The sequence below is a fragment of the Eurytemora carolleeae genome, unplaced genomic scaffold (assembly GCF_000591075.1).
Source record: "Eurytemora carolleeae unplaced genomic scaffold, Eaff_2.0 scaffold142, whole genome shotgun sequence".
Lineage (NCBI taxonomy): Eukaryota > Metazoa > Arthropoda > Copepoda > Calanoida > Temoridae > Eurytemora > Eurytemora carolleeae.
In genome coordinates this window covers 223786-245268 of record NW_019396132.1, presented here as the reverse complement: position 1 = coordinate 245268, position 21483 = coordinate 223786, and the positions used below count along the sequence as shown (strand labels likewise).

General features: G+C 31.0%; 1 protein-coding gene across 1 annotated transcript in view; it reads right to left on the bottom strand.

Annotated features, from left to right (window-relative positions):
- Window positions 1-3044: 3044 nt before the first annotated feature.
- The window catches only part of LOC111695912 (putative L-lactate dehydrogenase), a 22853-nt gene continuing 4414 nt past the window's right edge, over window positions 3045-21483 (bottom strand). Inside the window, exons 5-15 of the mRNA XM_023465384.1 lie at window positions 20293-20345; window positions 19849-19927; window positions 19491-19564; window positions 16989-17040; window positions 16250-16303; window positions 14180-14290; window positions 11674-11750; window positions 9662-9703; window positions 4238-4313; window positions 3740-3766; window positions 3045-3298 (exon numbers count right to left, since the gene is read on the bottom strand). Coding sequence (XP_023321152.1) covers window positions 3218-3298; window positions 3740-3766; window positions 4238-4313; window positions 9662-9703; window positions 11674-11750; window positions 14180-14290; window positions 16250-16303; window positions 16989-17040; window positions 19491-19564; window positions 19849-19927; window positions 20293-20345 — 726 coding nt within the window. The 3' untranslated portion in view covers window positions 3045-3217. The remainder of the gene's footprint in view (window positions 3299-3739; window positions 3767-4237; window positions 4314-9661; window positions 9704-11673; window positions 11751-14179; window positions 14291-16249; window positions 16304-16988; window positions 17041-19490; window positions 19565-19848; window positions 19928-20292; window positions 20346-21483) is intronic.

Sequence of the window (21483 nt, the reverse complement as noted above, 5' to 3'; positions counted from 1 at the left end):
ATGTCAAGTTTAGATGGAAACCAATATTAGAAGAGCTGAGAAAAAGATAGAAAAAACAAAAAAAGGGAATAGAATATTACAAGAGGAAAGTTTGGAGGGTAAAATAAGTGGAAAATGATAGAAACTAAGATGAGCATGAAGATAAGTTATAAGAATTATACAGTATACCTGAAGATAAATGAAAATGAGGGGCGTACAAGAGCATTTGTGTAAGGGGGTCACAAGCGCGCAAAAAAAATTTTATGCCCCCCCCCCTTGGCATCATTGTGCCCCCCCCCTTAAAACCCCTTTTTTGAAAAAATGTTGATACCTTTNTGGCACGGGGGGGGGGCACAAAATCAGGTAATCCCTCTTAATAGTGTGGTGTAAGCTTCAAGAGATGAAAAATATAGATGGAAATGTTTCTAAAACATTATTTATATTTTCATAGGATTTTTACATATTGTATTATAATTTATGATATCAAATATATATTTACACTGAAGGCAGTATAGATTAAAGCTTTTTTTAATGAAACCTTTTTAGTTAAGGGCAAAAGTGAGATTTTAAAGTATTTTTTCTATACGATGTAATTATACTTAAATAGAATACATGCGTAATTTCAAGTGACCCTCCACTATAGAATGGCATGTCCGATGTACCTTTGAAACCTTCATTTCTCCATCGTTTCTGAAGCAAGAAATGCGCGAGTCACTTTTGTAATATGTCATATGAAGAGATAATCTTTCTTCTCTCTTTTTATTTCATCCTTCCTTTCTGTTTCTTGTCTCCTCGATTCTACTTTCTCTTCTCAATATTTACATTCTTTTTTTCCCTCTTTTATTTTTTCCTTCTTTCATTTTCTTTCTTCATTCTTATGCTTAATATACACTGTACTTTCTACTTTTGATTATTTAGTTTTTAAGATTATAGATTTTTTACGAAATTTTATGCTATGTGAGCAAACAAAATTAATTTTAAAGAAAAGACCTTAAATTATATGGTAGATTTTGTCATTTTTCTGGCTTAAGAAAACAAAGTGTTCAATTCTGACACGATAATCACTATTGTTTTGTTTGTTTTGTTATATATTTGACTGTCACTTTAACGGAGAAAACACATAAATGAAAAAAAGCGTGAAAATAAAGAGATAAATCATGAATATCTCATTTGTTCTTGATAAGATAAAGGTTTGAAAGGTAGGGTTGTGAATCGGATTGTGAATCGGACTATATATGTATGGTTAACTTGAAATTATGTTATTGTGAAAAAGGCAAAGTAACAAATATCAAAAATAGAATCATAAAAAGGAAAAAAAAAATGTGAAATAAGAAAAAGAAAAATGAGATAAATGAGAGTTTAAACAAGAAATACATAAAATAGAAAAATACATTAGAAAAATACATAGAAATATAACAGAAGAAGAAAAAGAAAACAGAAAGAGCTGCAAATTAATAAAGAATAAAGAAATTAAAACTAACAGAAAACTAAATGATCGTATTATCAAAGCTTTATAAAATAAGAAATTAGAGGTACACAAAAAAAATAAAATATAAAAAGAATTGAATAAAATAGAAGATAAAAGATACTAGATGGACAAGAATACATGAGAAAAAGAAAATATAATTGCGTAACACGTGTATAACAGTATATGACAAATACGCGCAGATTCTTGAGTTTGAAACATCTCGAGATTTCGAGGGATATGGGCCACTGAATGCGCATGCGTAATAACGTCTGTTCAGTGTGTGTAATACAGTGTGTATGATACGCGCAGTTTCGTAGGTCTGAAGATGATCTGACAATTTTTTTTCCCAATGCTGAAACTGTGCGCGTTTGTGCGTGCGCAAAAACACACCATTTTAGTTCAATAGAGAAAATTGGAATTTTAAAATGAAACATATTTTTTATTAACACGCGCAAACTCACGCTGTTTTTGAATAATAGAAAGAATTTTTCAATTTTATATAGTGCAGTTTCGTACATCTAAAGATGGTCAGCCAATTTATTTTTACAAGGCTAAAACTGTGCGCGTTTGCGCGTGCGCAAAAACACACAATTTTAGTTCAATAGAGAAAATTTGAGTTCTAAAATGAAATATATTTATATTAATACGCGCAAACTCACACTGTTTTTGAATAATAGAAAGAATTTTTCAATTTTATATAGCGCAGTTTCGTACATCTAAAGATGGTCAGCCAATTTATTTTTACAAGGCTAAAACTGTGCGCGTTTGTGCGTGCGCAAAAACACACAATTTTAGTTCAATAGAGAAAATTGGAGTTTTAAAATGAAATATATTTATATAAATACGCGCAAACTCACGCTGTTTTTGAATAATAGAAAGAATTTTTCAATTTTATATAGCGCAGTTTCGTACATCTAAAGATGGTCGGCCAATTTATTTTTACAAGGCTAAAACTGTGCGCGTTTGTGCGTGCGCAAAAACACACAATTTTAGTTCAATAGAGAAAATCGAAAGTTAAAAATGAAATATATTTACATATTTCATTTTTCGAAAAATTTTATATTTATATATATATATATGGAATATGCAGTATGTTCACGAAAATAGATGACATGTTTTAGTTCTTATAAAAGGAATATAAAAGGAAATTTATACCTATGTACTGACACACTTGAGATTGTGAAGTAACGATATATAAAATCAGTATTCAAACATTAACAGATGCTTAGTCTTGTAAAGAGAAGTAAGACAGTTAACCTAGCTATGCAAGCTATGTTACTATACTTATTTAACTAACTAAAGATAGATCTCCGCGCACACCTCAACTTGATGACCCGAATTTTTTTTTTTTGAGGCAAGAAACACCAATACATCCTGACTTGGGTTCTATCTAAGCCCGAGTTTGGGTTTTAGTCGGGTTTAAGCTTTTAAAATCTCATCTCAGGAGTAACACAATATTAAATTGATATGATTGTGCAGACTTAAATATAGTGAACAATCACAGCTTAGCTTTATTAATAATAAGTAATGACAATAACTTATGTTTAGATTTTTAAAACTTCAATGTTTGTTTTGTTTTCATGAATCATGGTGTATTTTATATTTCTAAAAAAGGGAAAAATGCCACCATCCTTTTTCACTATAATTAAGCCCGCCTTATTCTGTTGCATTAAACGTGTTAAATCAACCATGTTTTGTTTACACTAGACGGATGGTAAGGTAAAGACTAGATCCGCATCCATGTACTGGTTTGGATCATGTAACTTTAAACTATAATGTGTACCTGGTATCAAGTTGTCTGCCACCATGGTTTGAAACCCATATACTTGTAAATCCTGCATCTAGAGCCCTCTTTAAAATATTATATTTACATTTAGGGTTCCTTAATGGGAGTGTTTGCAAAAATGAAAGAGGGTATAGACTTAGTCAAGTTTGGACTCGATTGCTAAAAAATATCACTTCTTTCTTAAGCGTCTATAAGAAGGAAAGGGTTAAACGCGCATAATCTCACGGATTCCAGAAATGTTATTGATACACTGAATCAAATCAAATCATAAAAAAATCATTTTATGCAGGGATGGATTAAGGCTCCTAAATGAGGGTTTGAGTTTCAAGTCTTCCCAAAATGGGGTTTTTCAGCCCGATCTTGATCAGTTGCGCTCGAGGGAAGGATTGAGAAAACCGATTAATTGATTAAAATTTTGTCTTTGTTATTAAAAATTGATATGAATATTTTTGAAAGTTACATTCCTGCTCTTATATTAATTTCAAATTTCAATTATGAATTCTAACCTTTGCATCATCTGGTCGACAGATCCCCTGAAAATATCATTTTCAATTATTTGCTAGATATCAAAATTTAAATTATATAACACATACTATGGTTTATATTACATCTTAATGTGAGTATTTTTTACAACAATTGAATAACTTAATTAAGTTTTTCTGTCTCTAGGAGTTCGAAGTCCTTTATGTCAACACAAAGAAATTGCTGACCTAAATTAAATTATTTTCAACTCACTTTTTTTCAATTCGTGACTTTGAGAATCAATTTCACTGGAAAGTAGACAGAAAGATTTACTGGTGAGACTTTATGAGCTTGTAGCTCCTAGCTCTAGTTTTGATTTAGTGCAGTATGAAAAAAGCAAATTTACCCTCTAAATATTAAGGAATTCAAAACAGTTTTATAGCTCTTGAATAAGAGGAAGAAAACGTATGGGATTTCAATCTGACATACAATTTTGCTAGACGTGTTGAGTGACTAAAATCAAAGCTATTATAGAGTTGAACCTTTATAGCTTTAGGTCCATCCCACTCCGAACAAAGCCATTCCGCATCTTTCCAGCTGAAGGCAGGATAAAGCTGACTAAAGAGAAAATAATATTATTTCCTTCCGTTGTAATTAGAGATGTTATTTACTTATTCGAAAGTAAACATTTTTATTGTTCAAATAAATCCAGTTGAATTATCCTATTTTCAATTTGTTCTAAACCAAATGACACTTTAATGTCGTCTCCTACTTGAGAAGTTACAAAAATAATTAATTACATTCTTTTAAAGTAAACAAACAACAATATTACAAGAGCCTAAAAATACAAAAAAATTATTTTATTGTTTAAAGGTTTTTAAGTATCGAACGTTTTACATTCTAGTGTTTACAAAAACATCTTAACCATTCTTAAAAATATCTTAAGGACCCAGCTTTGCATGGAAATTCTATTAAAATACACGATATTTGAAGCAATTTTTGGTTTGTTTGAATTCGAATTAACTCCAAAAACAGTTTTAATCTAACATTTTTCGGAAAACCCCTCAGGAGAACAGAAATATCTGCAGATTATTTTGAAGCTTTATAATTTACAAATAAGATATAAATGCAGTTCTGCAATATTCAAAAGCAAAACCCATTACAAAAAGTTCCAAAACAAGCAAATTTTATTCTTTTTGTTATTTTTTTCGAATCTTTTCGAATCTTCTATATCTAAATTAATTTTTTCCTTTTAAGGCATTAAAAGTGGCAAGTTAATTTTCGACCTAAATCCTAGTAATATTCATTACATTACACACAGTGTAATGCAAAGTGATGTATTACATTACACAAGGTGTAATGTAATGTAATTTATATAATGTGTAAAACACTTCAAAACTATTCTATAATGTATATTGTAAGGTGATAAGGAAATGTGTCAGTAGCAATAAGTCAGATTATATATATAAGATAATGTAAAAAACAATGCAGTACTTATAATATACAATCTATAAAGTGTAGAAGTAAAAACAATATACTCCACTAAATACAAGGGGTAGGTAAAATAAGTCAGATTATATATATAAGATAATGTAAAAAAACAATGCAGTACTTATAATATACAATCTATAAAGTGTAGAAATATAAACAATACACTCCACTAAATAGAAGGGGTAGGTAAAATTTAAGCTTTATGACTAGTAAGACTTTGAGACCTCGGAGCACCTATTTTTATTTATATGAAATATAATGAAAACCACAATTAATTTATAGACATTGACTTATCAGAAATTCTAAACATTTTTATTTTTCGCAATAACTGTTCAATACCAGGAGTAATGATTAAAAACATTTAAGATTTGAAACTTAAGTAAAATATACTTAAGTTGGATGTGAGCTTGTGCAATAATAAAAACAATATATTTTCTTGTGTAATCAAGATTAAACGTAAAGCAGTACAAATAAGATACAATCTGTTTGGTGTAAGATGGAAAAAATGTTGCAGTACAAAAAAAAAAGAACCATTATAATGTAAAACAGAAAATGGTGCATTACCTTTACTGTACTGTAATATAAGGTAATGACAAGAATAAAAAACAATATTTAAAGTTTAGAAAAAATTGGTACAAATAAAAGATACAAGTACAACATAAATACAATAAAGTGTAAGATAAAGAAAATGTATCCATGCAAAATTTTGGTAAGTATCAGGGCTAAATTTAGAACGGTCTCAGACTTTTCAGTCCTCAACCAAATTGTAAAACGTTTATGTCAAAATACATTATTATTATTATCTATTTAGTATAATTATTGCAGTACAAATAAGATATAACACAGTCATAATCAGAAAGACCCTGAATTAAGGTGGAGGGGCACGAAACGTATTAATATCCGGGAAAACAATGCTAAGTTATGTTTAAACATAACTTAGCATTGTCGTAGGAGGCTGATTTTTGCATGCGAACTTAACATTTTGCCTATTACAAGCATTTTTTGGTTTGAAATGGAACCTGAGCAAAAGTGCTTGCGCACTCGTGCTTTTAGTAAAAACATACGATTTTTTTTCCTCCAGTAAATCAATCTTAACTTCATAAAATGCACTTGAACATTTATCCCAACACTCTGGAAACAAATCTGCGCTCAAAAATTCACCTTCAAAGCCTTAAATGCGCAATAAAAGAAAATATCTTTGAATTCTTCTGTGCTGAGTTTGGCTTAAAGGGAGTGTTCGCGAAGAATGAAAGGGGGTATAGGCTTAATGCGATAAAAAAGCGCGTTTGATCGCTACTAATCTTACTTCTATCTGTTGCGTCGATCTATAAGGAGAAAATTGTTAAAGACGTCTCATACCGAATAACATGGCGTCCATACAAATTGAGAAAATTGCAACATATGACTTAGACCGTAAAAAAATCCATTTAATTTCAAACAAATCATTCAGATATTACACCCTATAGTCATCGATTATCTTTCGCCACATTTGTATATATTTGATATTTCATACTAGTTTTGATTTTGCTTTTTTAAATAATATTTAGCTTACAACTTGTTTCCGAACATTCCTGGAAAATAGGAAAATGTCGTCTTCATTACCAAAAATCCTCGAAACAGGAATAAATGTAACTCTTCGATCATAACAATTAAAACATATTATGAAAAATCAAGTCGTATGTTGCAATTTTCTCAATTTGTATGGACACTACGTTCTTCGTTATGAGACGTCTTTAACAATTTTCTCCTTACAGACGCAACAGATAGAAGTAAGATTAGTAGCGATCAAAAGCGTTTTTTTATCGCATTAAGCCTATACCCCATTTCATTTTTCGCGAACACTCCCTTTAAGTTAGAATAACTTTACAAATATGATTAATGAAACTATATATTAACAAAAAAACCCTAGTCCCGGCAATTTTAAAATGTGCATTTAAAATTAAATATGTAAAGTCGTCTGATTAACTGTAAATTAATTCCAGGTCTTTCTCATTATGAATGCATATAGTATATAAGAAAAAGATCATTGTAGTACAAATAAGATTTTAAAAAATAATAAAAAGTAAAAAACAAAATTAACATAGTAATAAAAATTAAATTAAATATATAAAAGTTTAAAATTGAAATCCAACATTGCAATGAAATTAGAAAAATTTATAAAAGTACTCGATATAGAAAAAAACTTTAATGCGATACTAAAAAGGCAAAATTTAAATATATTCAGACTGCTGTAAAAAGTTTTACTAATTTTTAAGATTGGATAGACTTTAAAGTGTTCCAACGAATTGGTCTTTGATTTCACCAATTCTTTTATACTTTTTTGCAGCCCTAGACTCTCTTTTGCTCATTACTGTAAAGCATTTGTTTTTATCTTTAGTTTATAAAGGAGTAATTGGCAATATGCTAATGATTTATGTGCAATAGTTTGCGACCTTTGAATCTTAGTGTCTACTAGGATATATTTGGTAAAATTCTTGACTCTTTTTGTAATTTAAAGTAATTTAAAACATTACTAAAATATAAAGAAAAAACATCTATTTTTGAAATTCCTCTGTAATACTATAGAAAATAAGAATTCCTCTATTTGTAGTGTAAGGGCAAAGATAATATTTCATGAGCAGAGGAAAAGTTTCAAACTTTTTATTTTACAGGTAGATGTTTGACACAAGATTAGGATTACTCTCACAACTGGNACTGAAGGTGTTCAAAATCGTTTGTTTTTTATATTTGTTTTTTTATTTCCACAGGCAACGCCGGGCACTTCAGCTAGTTTCCAATAAGCTTTAAACGTTTTCCTTTTCTTGAATTTACTGTCCCAGCAGTTCGTCCATTTTCGTAAAACAAAAAATATCTTGCTTTTAATAAAGCCAATCTTAAATACAGAAAGAAAAAATGGAAGCCAGTAAAAAACTTACATATTTGATATCAAAGTGAATTATTGCAATGCATTCAATTTTACCAAAATTTAATAATTTACATTTATGATTGGTTTATTTCAAATATTGAAATATTATTTTAAACCCAAATGAGAAATTGGAATAAATTTTGATTTCATTTTAGTATTTGAAAATAATATTCATTTATTGATTTATAAGTTCGTCAACTATTTTACTTTATTCCTTGTGTTAAAAATTTTATTTTGTCTTGTCCCAATTAATGTAAAAAAAAAACATTTCCTTTCCGCTTAACTGCAAACCAAGATGTGCACGCTTGTGCAGAAATTTGCTCCTTTTATCCTAAGCTTAAGACTAGTACGCTGCATTTTTAAAATAAATATACCTAGGGCTACACAAAAGTATTAGTGAGTTGGCGACATTTTTAAGTCTACAGTGAAACCCTTAATAACGAATACATCGGAAGAATTTATCAAATGTCGTCTTGACAATTTTTCAATGAGTTTTATACTACATTACGTAAATTTCAGTAATTGCGAAAATAAATAAATAGCCATGAATATGCGGGAACAGTTTTTATGCGCTCCATATAATCATTTAATTAAAAACTAAATATCTGCAACATTCCATTATCAGAAAGTGAAGAATACGACATTTGATTGAATTCTTTCGATGTATTCGTTATTAGGGGTTTCACTACAGGCTGTCTAAAAATTGTATGGCTAACTTTCAGAGTTGTCATATCTCAATGGCTTCTTAATCTGATAATTCTTTACAAGAACATTTCATCATAAAATTGCTTGTTCAGCTCTCATCCGCTTAATCCACTCTTTTTTGGATAAAGTACAGAAAAATCAAAAACCGGTTTTTCAAAATTAGAGAGTTCATCCCGTTTCTGATTATTTATCTAGAATTTTAAAATTTTAAATTCCCACATTTCAAATACGCGACTCTGATTGGTTGAATTTTATACACTTTTCCGGATACAAGTATAAGATAAGGTTTGTTAAGGTTAGTATCGAGATTAAGAAAAAGAAAGGATAAAGCATTGATCTCGATATCCACCAAGTTCCCAGCTCTGGTGTCCTATAAGGACCGTATAAATTAATTTCAAATAACCCTCCATTGAATAAAGGTTTGAACCTTTATCTGAGCAACAATGTTGAAGATATCGTTGTTTCTGTAAAAAAAGTGCTAAATTTAGAAAGTTCCTTTATTCTCACCGTCTGAATAAATCCGTTAATTAAGAACCGCAATTAAAAATAATCAATTTTCAGAAAGAAGAAGGGGGATTAACTCTCGTTATTTTTGCTCCAACAATGATTTAACGGGAACCATTGTCAATCAGACTTGCCACTTTTCAGACAAAGGGTCAAACTACCTCACCAGTCTTTTTAACCTGTTAACCTCACTAGTCCCTTAAACCTGTTAACCTCACCAGCCCCTTTAACCTGTTAACGTCACCAGTCCCTTTAACCTGTTAAAGTCACCAGTCCCTTTAACCTGTTAACGTCACCAGTCCCTTTAACCTGTTAACGTCACCAGTCCCTTTAACCTGTTAACGTCACCAGTCCCTTTAACCTGTTTATGAAGTTTGCTAAGCTATCTGCGTGAACATCGTTCCTGTAATAAAAAAATTTAAATATATAAGAGAAAAATTCTAAATTTTTGGAAAACTTTAATCCTCTTCAAAACCATCAAAAAAATCAAAATAACTATAAATAATTAGTTTACATATTTGATACTGTGCAGGGTCTCATGAATAAATGAATGAGCTTTGAATAATATTTTAATATTTTTTAAATAAGAATATTATTATGACATTTATACACGAACTTTAAATTGGAATCCCTCCCACACCTCGACTAGTCTCTAACTTGACTCAGTTAAGGAAAAACAAGAGAAATTCTAACAGGGCGTATACAGGATTCATTTTAGGGAGGGGGGGGGGGAATAAAACTTTAGATTTTTTAAAGTTCCATGTCTAGTGAGAGGCTCCTCTATAATTTTGATTTTAAATGCTTTAATATGGGACAAAACAACTGGCTTTTTCGGAAACATATTTGTTTTTGATTGAAATTAAGTTTTATGCTTGTGATTTGTTCATTTTTAACAAATGTTTTACGCTTTAACATTTTGAAATTCAGTATTTCAAGGCTAATTTTTATCCTATTGTTATGAAAACTAGAATTCTAGAACTTCTTGTGTCTAATCCAGTTTATGACAACTTGAATTCTTGAACTCCTTGTGTTTGATCGGGTTTATATCAACTAGAACTCTAGAACTCCTTGTGTCTAATCCGGTTTATGACAACTTGAATTCTTGAACTCCTTTTGTCTAATCCGGTTTATGAGAACTTGAATTCTAGAACTCCTTGTATTTAATCCGGTTTATGACAACTTGAATTCTTGAACTCCTTGTGTCTAATCCGGTTTATGACAACTTGAATTCTAGAACTCCTTGTATTTAATCCGGTTTATGACAACTTGAATTCTTGAACTTCTTGTGTCTAATCCGGTTTATGGCAACTTGAATTCTTGAACTCCTTGTATTTAATCCGGTTTATGACAACTTGAATTCTTAAACTCCTTTTGTCTAATCCTGTTTATGACAACTTGAAATCTTAAACTCCTTTTGTCTTATCCGGTTTATGACAACTTGAATTCTTTAACTACTTGTATTTAATCCGGTTTATGACAACTTGAAATCTTGAACTACTTGTGTCTAATCCGGTTTATGGCAACTTGAATTCTAGAACTCCTTGTGTCTAATCCGGTTTATGACAACTGGAATTCTTGAACTCCTTGTATTAAATCCGGTTTACGGCAACTTGCATTCTTGAACTCCTTGTATTTAATCCGGTTTATGGCAACTTGAATTCTTGAACTCCTTGTGTTTGATCCGGTTTATGACGACTTGAATTCTTGAACTCCTTGTATTTAATCCGGTTTATGACAACTTGAATTCTTGAACTCCTTGTGTCTAATCCGGTTTATGACAACTTGAATTCTTGAACTCCTTGTATTTAATCCGGTTTATAACAACTGGAATTCTTGAACTCCTTGTGTTTGATCCGGTTTATAACAACTGGAATTCTTGAACTCCTTGTGTTTGATCCGGTTTATAACAACTGGATTCTTGAACTCCTTGTATTTAATCCGGTTTATAACAACTGGAATTTTTGAACTCCTTGTGCTTGATCCGGTTTATGACGACTTGAATTCTAGAACTGATGAATATTTAAAATATCTAGACTTTCTCATCAAATATTCATCTCGTAGTTGCCATGACTATGCATTCTACATCTTGTCTTAAAGGGAGTGTTTACGAAGTATGAAAGAAGGCCGTAGATAAAACATAATTAAAACATAAAATATTCAATCTATCCCGACAATAACATTCTAATTTTTCAGTTCTTAAAACTTGGAAGAAAATTAATTATAAAAAGTGTTCTTTAGCTTAATTTAAAGAGTTAAGTTTCTTATTTTCAAGGCAGCTTTCGTCTGTATAAATTATTATTTTAATAAATTGATTCGAGCTTTTTAAATCGGGAGTCACGTAAAATAACGTGAATAGCCCCATTAATATTTGACCTGATAAGAGCATATGTATAAGCAGGGTTGGATAGAAAGTCCCAAGTCCAAGCGGGTCGTTTACAGGCTTCCCATATCTGAAGAACCATGTCATTTCTGTACACTCTGTCAGTAAAAATTATAAAAATAAGCATTTTTTTAAATCATTATTTTCTTATGGAAGACGGGTGTGCAGCACCTTATTATCCATTAAGCCTACGAAGTTACGGAGAAAACAGTTTCAATTCATTGAAAACATCTCTAATCATGTCTGATACGACTTCTAGCTCTATCCGTATAATCCGTTTCATCTCACTTATCTCTGATTTATCTCCGTCTCATTTCATGTCTCTTCTCATGACTCATCTTAGGTCTCATTTCATGTCTATTTTCATGTCTCTTCTTAGGTCTCATTTCATGTCTCTTCTTAGGTCTCATCTCATGGCTCATCTCATGGCTCATCTCATGTCTCATCTCATGTCTCATCTTAGGTCTCATTTCATGTCTATTTTCATGTCTCTTCTTAGGTCTCATTTCATGTCTCTTCTTAGGTCTCATCTAATGGCTCATCTCATGTCTCATCTCATGTCTCATCTTAGGTCTCATTTCATGTCTCATCTTAGGTCTCATCTTAGGTCTCATCTCATGTCTCATCTCATGTCTCATCTCATGTCTCATCTCATGTCTCATCTCTTGTCTCATCTAAGGTCTCATTTCATGTCTCATCTCTCCGTCTCATATCATATCTCATCTCAAATCCCATATCTCAAATCTCGTTTCTTATATCTCATGTCTCATCTCATGTCTCATCTCATGTCTCATCTCATGTCTCAGCTCATGTCTCCGTTCATGTCTCCGTTCATGTCTCAGTTCATGTCTCATCTTATGTCTCATCTCATGTCTCATCTCATGTCTCATCTCATGTCTCATCTCATGTCTCATCTCATGTCTCAGTTCATGTCTCAGTTCATGTCTCAGTTCATGTCTCATCTCATGTCTCATCTTAGGTCTCATCTCATGTCTCATCTCATGTCTCATCTCATGTCTCAGCTCATGTCTCAGCTCATGTCTCAGCTCATGTCTCAGTTTGTGTCTTAGTTCATGTCTCATCTCATGTCTCATCTTCTGTCTCACCTCATCTCATATATCCTATAAGTATTAATCATCTTATCCTACTTCTTCATCTTATCCTTTATTCAATTATTTTCTTATTATTTCTCTTATCATCTGTCACAAAAGAGTTTTTAAGAAATTCACTGATTTATTTTAGGAATTCCCTTCATCTACATCTTTTAATCATACACAACAAAAGATTTCTAAAATCTAAAACCAAATGCTGAACTTTTTTACACTTACATAACTGTATTTTTACTTTTTTTCTTTTGAGCAAAATAATAAATAGGACAATTTTTATTTTTACACCGGATCCATCCAATTTTAATTTGATCCGGATCCAGCTGGAGATGGGCATCGTTTATTTTTAATGAATACAATTTTTAAGAACAAACAAAGTTTTTTGTGAAAAAGAAGAAAAAACGACGGACGAACGAAATGGATCGTTCAAAGAAATGAAAAACTTAAATTTTTAAAAAAGACAGAAAAAAAACCGCTTTAGAATCGTTCAAACAAACAAAAAAACTATCGTTGTTTACTGAATGAACGAATTTTCCAAAAGAGTTTGAAAAGAACGATAATTTTTTACGGAACGAACGATTTTTTGGAATAAGCTTTATAAAAAATGATAGTTTTTACTGAACTAAAAATTTTGACTCACAAATTTTTATAAAACAATCTATTTTACTCAACGAACAATTTTATTGAACGAACAGTCGTTCAGTGAGAAAACGAATAAAATAGATGGAAAATAAACAAACGATAATTTTGAGAACGAACTAAATCAGTCTTTTAAACGACTGAAAAAAACTAACAAAATTGGTCGTTCACAACCGATGAACGAGCGAAATAAAAAAACGAAGGTGTGCATATCTAGATCCAGCTTCTTTAAAAAACAAATGTACATTTGTTTCTTTGGTTTTTTTTCCAATTATTGCTGAAAGCTAAATTATCAATTGAGAGGGTAAATATTTTGGTTACTTGGCTCTAGGACCAAGTTTAATGAATTTCACTGAACTACTTACCATTGGTTCAAATTTTAAGATACTGATGCGTGTTAATGATTTATGAGAATTTGAATCAGTGTTTCAGGATTTGAACCGGTGGTAGCTAGTTCAGCAACCTTTCCAATTCAACAAATATGGACCATGGATTTTTTAGGAATCAAAATGGTACACAAAACCAATCTATAAGTAAAGTTAAATAGTTTTCAATAACAATCTATAAAATAGTGTAAAACAGTGTTTAAAAACTTGGGACTTGATAAAAAATATGTACATAAAGGTTTTAGAAAATTATAAAAAATATGTACATAAACGTTTTAGAAATTATACATCCCGAGTGAAAAAAAAAAATTGTATATTACAAGATGCTTCGCGCCATTCTTTCTAGTTTCAAGCTTTATGTTTTATACCTGATTTAGGGTATATGCTGGAGGAATAGTAAAATTATTTCTAATATCTCTCTCCCTGTTTCCATACCATGAGAAATCAACTGTTAAAGCCAAAGATTGAAATCCGTTCTCCTATTTAAACAAGTTTAATTCAGAATTTTTATGAAACTAATGTGTACTTCATCCAGAGATTAAATAAAGTAAGAGATTGGACACTAGATGTCGTCTTTTCAAGATTTGAATGAAACTCGTTCACACTTAACCCGGAGGCAGAAGCCCAGAGGAGTTTCCCACAGTCGGCGTAGAAATTCAAGACAGAGACAGCCTTTTCTACGCCGACTGCGGGAAACTCCTGTGGGGTTCTGCCTCAGGGTTTTTGTGAACGAGTTTCATCCAAATCTTGAAAAGACGATATCTAATGTCCTTTCTGTTACATGTAAAATTAGCTTTATTTTATGGCACACAGTTTTTTTATGTTTGTGAACTTTTTCCAAAAAAATATAGAATATTTTCAGAAACTTTTTTTCAATCTCAATGAAAATTAAAATTAATATTAACTTTTATTTCATATGTTTGCTTTGTTAAAATATATCTATAATTTTTATAAAATTGCCCATAACGCTTATATTTGGTACAGCTGGTTAAAGCTCGGAATACATATTGGCTAAAAAGGCTTGATAAAGAGAAAAGTTCTAATATAAGAACTTTGTATCACTGAAAACCAAAATAAATAAACTGAAAAAAAGTAAGTGATATTAATATCTAATAATGAATATCCAAAAATATTATTTATTGAACATTTTGTTCGAAATTTCGAACTAGATGTTTACTCTTCAAAATGCTTTCTTCAGGTTCGATATTACAGAAATAGTATTGTTTATTTTGTAAGTTCAGACAGATAGAAAAATTTATAAGATTTTCGAAAACAAAATTAAATTTTTAGCAATTATTTCGGAAGAATAATATTAAAACCTTCAGTAAACCAATTAAAAAATTTCCAAGTTTAAACTTGCTTTTCTTGTTTGGCATATTGACATTTCTATAAGAGAAGGAGATATGGGGGGGGGGAGGTAAATATTTATCATTTCATTTAAATTGACATATGAGCAAAAACCTAAAACTCTAGATGTATTGCAATTAAACTTTTTTAAGTAGCTAAGATACAACCGACTACCAATTCGACTCGAAATATTTGTATAGATACACACTTAAATTAACTGTAAGCGTAATTTCAATTGACTCTCCATGCAAATATGGCAATGCCCGATTCACAACGGTACCCTTACAATCTTTGTCTGATCAAATATGTATTAGATATGTTTATCATTTTGAAAACTGATTATTTTCAATTGTGGATGGTCTGCATCTCTACTACAGAAAACATTATTGATCAGATAAAGGTTGCAAGGGTCTGGTATGGGAATCGGGCTTTGCCATCTTTGAACGCCTGCAGTTCCTTTTGAGGAGGAAAAACGGAACAGTATACCGGAAGAATGAATCCCTTGTAGTAATGTTAATAGGGCAGAAATGACAGTATTCCTGTTGTATTGAATATGCTGGAGGAATCGTAAATTTATTTCTGAGATCTCTTTCTCTATTCCCGTACCATGTTGCGTCTACTGTTAACGCTAAGGATTGGAATCCGAACTCCTATTATTATCATTACTCATTAGTATTATCATTATTAGCAGACAACAAATCATTCAATAAAATAGGGGTCGACACTCCCTGCCACCGATGTGTATCCAGGGCAAATATATATATATATGTTTGTGTCTGATTGTTTTTGCTTTTACTTGTAAAAAATGGAAAACTTCTCTCCCCTTACAAAATTAAAAAATTTAGTTATGATTATGATAGAGTAATAACGTTGTACCTTTTACACTCCGCGGCCCGTGGGGTAAGTTAATTCCTTTTGGAAAAGCCTGACAGACGCCACAAAAAAATATGCTCTTAAAAAATAAGAGATTGTGCAAGAAGCGTTAGGTGTTCTGTATGAATTCGATACTAAGCCGTATCCATCTGATAAAATGTTTACATCGAGTTCAGGAATCAAAAGTTGTAACCTCTGGTTAATGAGACAAGTATTACCTTTGCTTGTGCCAGGATATCTCTTAGTAGAGCCCGATCCTTCCACACATAAACCTGAACAATAAACAGTAGAGCCCGATCCTTCCACACATAAACCTGAACAATAAACAGTAGAGCCCGATCCTTCCACACATAAACCTGAACAATAAACAGTAGAGCCTGATCCTTCCAAACATAAACCTGAACAATAAACAGTAGAGCCCGATCCTTCCATACATAAACCTGAACAATAAACAGTAGAGCCCGATCCTTCCATACATAAACCTGAACAATAAACAGTAGAGCCCGATCCTTCCATAACCTGAACAATAAACAGTAGAGCCCGATTCTTCCATACATAAACTTGAACAATAAACAGTAAAACCCGATCCTTCCATACATAAACCTGAACAATTAACAGTAGAGCCCGATCCTTACATACAGAAACCTGAACAATAAACAGTAGAGCCCGATCCTTCCATACGTAAACCTGAACAATAAAATCAAAAAGGAAATTTTACGAAAAATATGAACCAAAAAGCAAGAATATTTTTGTTGGTGGTTGGATTTTCATAGACAGGCATCAATGAAATGTAATATCTATAAATATTACAATTATCAAAATTTCTTTCTATGATTTTGTTATCTATGAAATGTCTTTCTATAAAAAGTTCCCGACTCCGCGACCCTTTATTTCTTGCCATATTTGAAATAATTTGATTTTTATCGTAAAATTTAATGAATTTAAATTAAAAAAAACCTGAAAAAGTTTTGGATAGTCTTGAGGTAGGATTTCAGATATCTCCTTCATACTGAAGAAAAACATTATGTAAATAAAACTATATTTTGTTACTTAAACAAGTATTAAAAAATGAACTCTATGTAGGAAAGTGAACATTTGGAGCGTAAAAGGAATATCGACGTACTTTAAAGTGACTCTTTATGTAGAGAGTTCGCAAAATATAATGATGGAAACGTCCTTATTTTTCTATGTAAAAAATTAACATTTGTGATTACTTAAAAAATTACTTGTGGATTCACTTTTTTAAAAACAGAAAAATGACGATGGCTTTCTCTTTGTGAATAAGATAAAGGTAAAAAACTACTGTTGTGAACCAGAAAAAAAATGTTAAAAAAATATTTTTCTTATTCCACTGGTGTGCTAGATCAAAAGAGAAGTTCTACAAGGCAAGCTAATATTACATTACAGGATGAAAATCATAAAACTAGAAATATCGATTTCTTTAAAATTTCTTTACGAATCTTCTAAATAAATAAACATATGTTAATCTCTGTCATTGTTGATCAGTCAAAGATGAAAAAGGTTCGTTGTTAATACAATAGTTTTAGAGAATATCATCTTAAAATATTTTTAATTTCAGATTTTTGCGAAATACAGGTTGTCCCATAACAAATGATCATTGATAGGATAGGATCAAATATATGATAGGATCAAATATATGATAGGATCTAAAATAGGATAGGATTAAATATAGGATTGGATCAAATATATGATAGGATCTAAAATAGGATAGGATCAAATATAGGATAGGATCAAATATAGGATTGGATCAAATATAGGATAGGATTAAATATATGATAGGATAAAATATATGATAGGATCTAAAATAGGATAGGATTAAAGATAGGATAGGATCAAATACAGGATAGGATCAAATATAAGTTAGTTAATAAATAAGAAAGCGTAAATTTAAAAAAGTTTGTAAAACTAAATATGTGATCAAAAATACCTTCTTGACACATGACAAATATAGCGTAAACCAGCATGATTTTGTATCTGTTGTACTGTACATATTAAGTACTGTACATAATTCGTTAACATAGTACACAAACCCAAAGCCGGAGTTTAGTTGTCCGTTAGAGAGTTTGTAAATAAAGCCAAGCTGTAAATGCCGTTAACCTCTAGATAACGGTTAGGCGGAGCAGGGCAGCTGGACGGAGTGGGGACAGATACATTATAACGGATTAACAGGACCCGGGGAATAACGGACCGTCCTGTTTCAAACCCGTATTGATGAAGGAGTTGGAAAGGCTGGTTATGGAAGAATATGTCCATTGTCCACCAACCGAGGCGGAGAAATCCCTCAAGTGTTCAATATCTACTCTGATCATATTTAATTACTCAATATTGTTTGTTATTTCTAACGTGTAAATAAAGTTTGTGTGCATAATCGTTCCATCATTCAGTTTAGGCTATTTACTTTATAAAGCTTTAACAGTGGAAGTTTTTACAATTTTGGATTCATAAAAAATCAAAATCAAAAGAAAATAATTGTTATAACATCTTTAGATTTTAAAATTACAATGTTTAGAAAGTAGATGAAAAGCTAATTAAAAATATTTAGTAAAATAACTAATTTTTAAATTTTTGATTAAACATACACAGTTACACAGTTATCATGGATTAAAAATAATCTTCTTAAATCTCTCAATAACAAGTTTACAAAACTTCAAAATAGTAGAATTTAGATAATACTATTGATCAAAAAGATTTAAACGTGAAATCATTGTTTTAAACTTTGTTCAAGATGTGGAACTTTTGTTGTTACAGCATTAGATGAAAAACCATGCAAATCATTCAAATTTTCCGGAAAAAAACTCCCCCCCCCAAAAGAAAAAAAAATCTCTAGAATAGATATACAAGAATATAGATCGCTCATGTCGTCTTCACCATACCGGAGGGTTTCAGTTCAATTAGAAAATGGCCATTTAGTAATGTACTAGCTACTGATATACAGTACATTGAATTTAATGGTATGCGGCAAGTACCTTTGTACTCTGTACAAATTTATGGTGGTTTGTTTTCAAATATTGCAGACATACTAGTTAAAAGTTTAATTATAAAGGATTAGAACGAAGATTAGTTGTTGTTTGTTACCGATATGTGACTCAGTAGGGTTGTTAATCGTTTTTTGTCTCGTTTTCCGGTCGTTTTCAAAAGCGATCATTTCCTTTTCGGAAAAAAACGATCTGTTTTAAAAACGACCCACTCGTTTTGAACTTTAACAAAACGAATAACGATCGTTATTGAAAAAGAAATATATAAAGAAATATTATGTTTAAAGAGACAAACTGTAATCTTTGAGTAAAAATATTTGAGAGGGAAGAAACAACTGAGTCATTTTAGATGTAAATTTAAAATTGGAATTTATGTGAATTTTCAAAGAATTGAACAAATATTTAATAGGACAATGTAGTTGAGCTGAGAATTTCAGACACTCTCTTTAAGATGAATGAAAACCTTGAGGTTGAAATTGAGGATAGACAATAGAGACTCCCATGTTCTTTAGAGGCTTTAGCAACAGCAAGTTCTCCCTTAAACAAGATAACTAATTAATATTAATATTCATTTGGAGGATACTGAAAATCGAAATGTTTCGGAATTTTGCAGAATTTTGCTGAATTACAGGCCTTGCAACTAATTATAACTTCGAATCTCTTTTTTCTCGCAAAAAAAGCATTATGAGAGAATTGATATGATTAGTTGAAATGTACCAAACAACAATATATGGCACATTTATTCTTATTTTTTAATAGTTGTTGTTCTTAAAAACATTTTTTCTCATTAATCCAATTAATTATATTAATTAAATGTTTACCTCAGTGTGAAACATTCTATTCCCAGCAGTAGGACAGGCAAAGAATGGTATTTTTACATCCTGTCCGAATATTTTTGTACTGAAGAATAAAAATTCAACTTTCTCTAGATTTCACAAGTTAACCCGAGTAGAATTGTAAATTAATAAATGAGATATGTAGTAGAACTAGTTACAGCTAGTTCACTTATGTGTTTTAACTAAAAGGCAAGAAATTGATCGGTATAAAAATAATAAAATAAAACCAATCTAATTTTTTTAAATTAAGAAATGAGAAAAAAATCATTCAGTCTGTGAATTATCAAAACCCTATATATCGGAGATCATTTATTCATTTCTTAATGTGATGAGGAGGAGAAACTTCCTTAAGAGTCTACAATAAATGAGGAAGCANAGGGGGAAAGGGGAGTTGGTGATAATTTAAACATTATGTCAAGAATTCCTATCCTGAGGTCTAGAGGTGGTTCTAGGCCAGACAAAACATGAAAATGCATCTCTAACTGAAATTGAAAATATTTCTAAGATATTTGTATCAGTGATTTCCCAGATTTAGGTTTTCTTTTGATGTATCCTTGTCCATTCAAGCATTCCTAAACCCTGCCAAAGGGAGAGACCGGCTAGACATGGTAGATGAGGTGGGAGTACAATATTGTAAAAAAAGTTCATGATTCATTTGAGACCTTTTTGCGGTGTATAATTGCTCAGCGAAAGCGCAAATTTAATTTTTACCATCCTCTTGGATTATCCATTCTGGAGGGATGATTTTAAAAATCGGTTTTTATAAAAATTTTCAAAAGTTCTAGAGTAAACTTAACTTCTCATAGGTTTGTCGAGATGAATCCTGAAAAATTTCTCTACAATACTGCAATCTCAGCTCAACCACCATGACTAGAGCCCATCTCTTCCTATAAAGCAACGCAGTTTATTCTTAAGTCTGAAAGAATTTAAATCTCCTGTGAATACTAGAAAAGTAATAAGTGTTCATTTTTAACTAAAAAGTAAAAGTAAAATAACTAATATGTATAGCTGAGGTTTCATGCTTGACAAGGAAAAAAGGGGGCACATAGAAAACAAGATCTGATGTTCTCTTATTTCTAGGGGCACCTACAGGGTGTCCCACGAAAAATGACAGTTGGTAAATAGTTTAGAATGTCTTCTTCCATACTTTGTTGTTGTTTTATACCAAAGACAATAATAAAAAATATTATATAAGAGTCATGTTATAGTAAAATTAACTTCAAAGCAAAATATATTTGAGCAAAAGATTTTTTACACGAAATAAACAGCAAACAGCCTTTAATATCTAATACAGTGTATGGAAGACGACATTCAAAACTATTTACCAACTATCATGTTTCGTGGGACACCCTGTAGCTTGTCATTTCCTTCTGCAAAACCTGTCAAAAAAGTATACAAATTTGGACAGCCCTCCAGATAGTTTTAAGGTTGTGTAAATGAACCTTTCTATTCGAGAAAGGGTTTCTCAATGCCCCTCCCTTAACCCCCCTTAACCTCATCTTTACATGAATAGGGTCAACTCCCTATAACATACATTTTTACATCGTAATAAAGGATTTGATTCGACATATGTTATGCATCTTTGTTTAAATAAAACCCCTCCTATGGCAATCATTAATC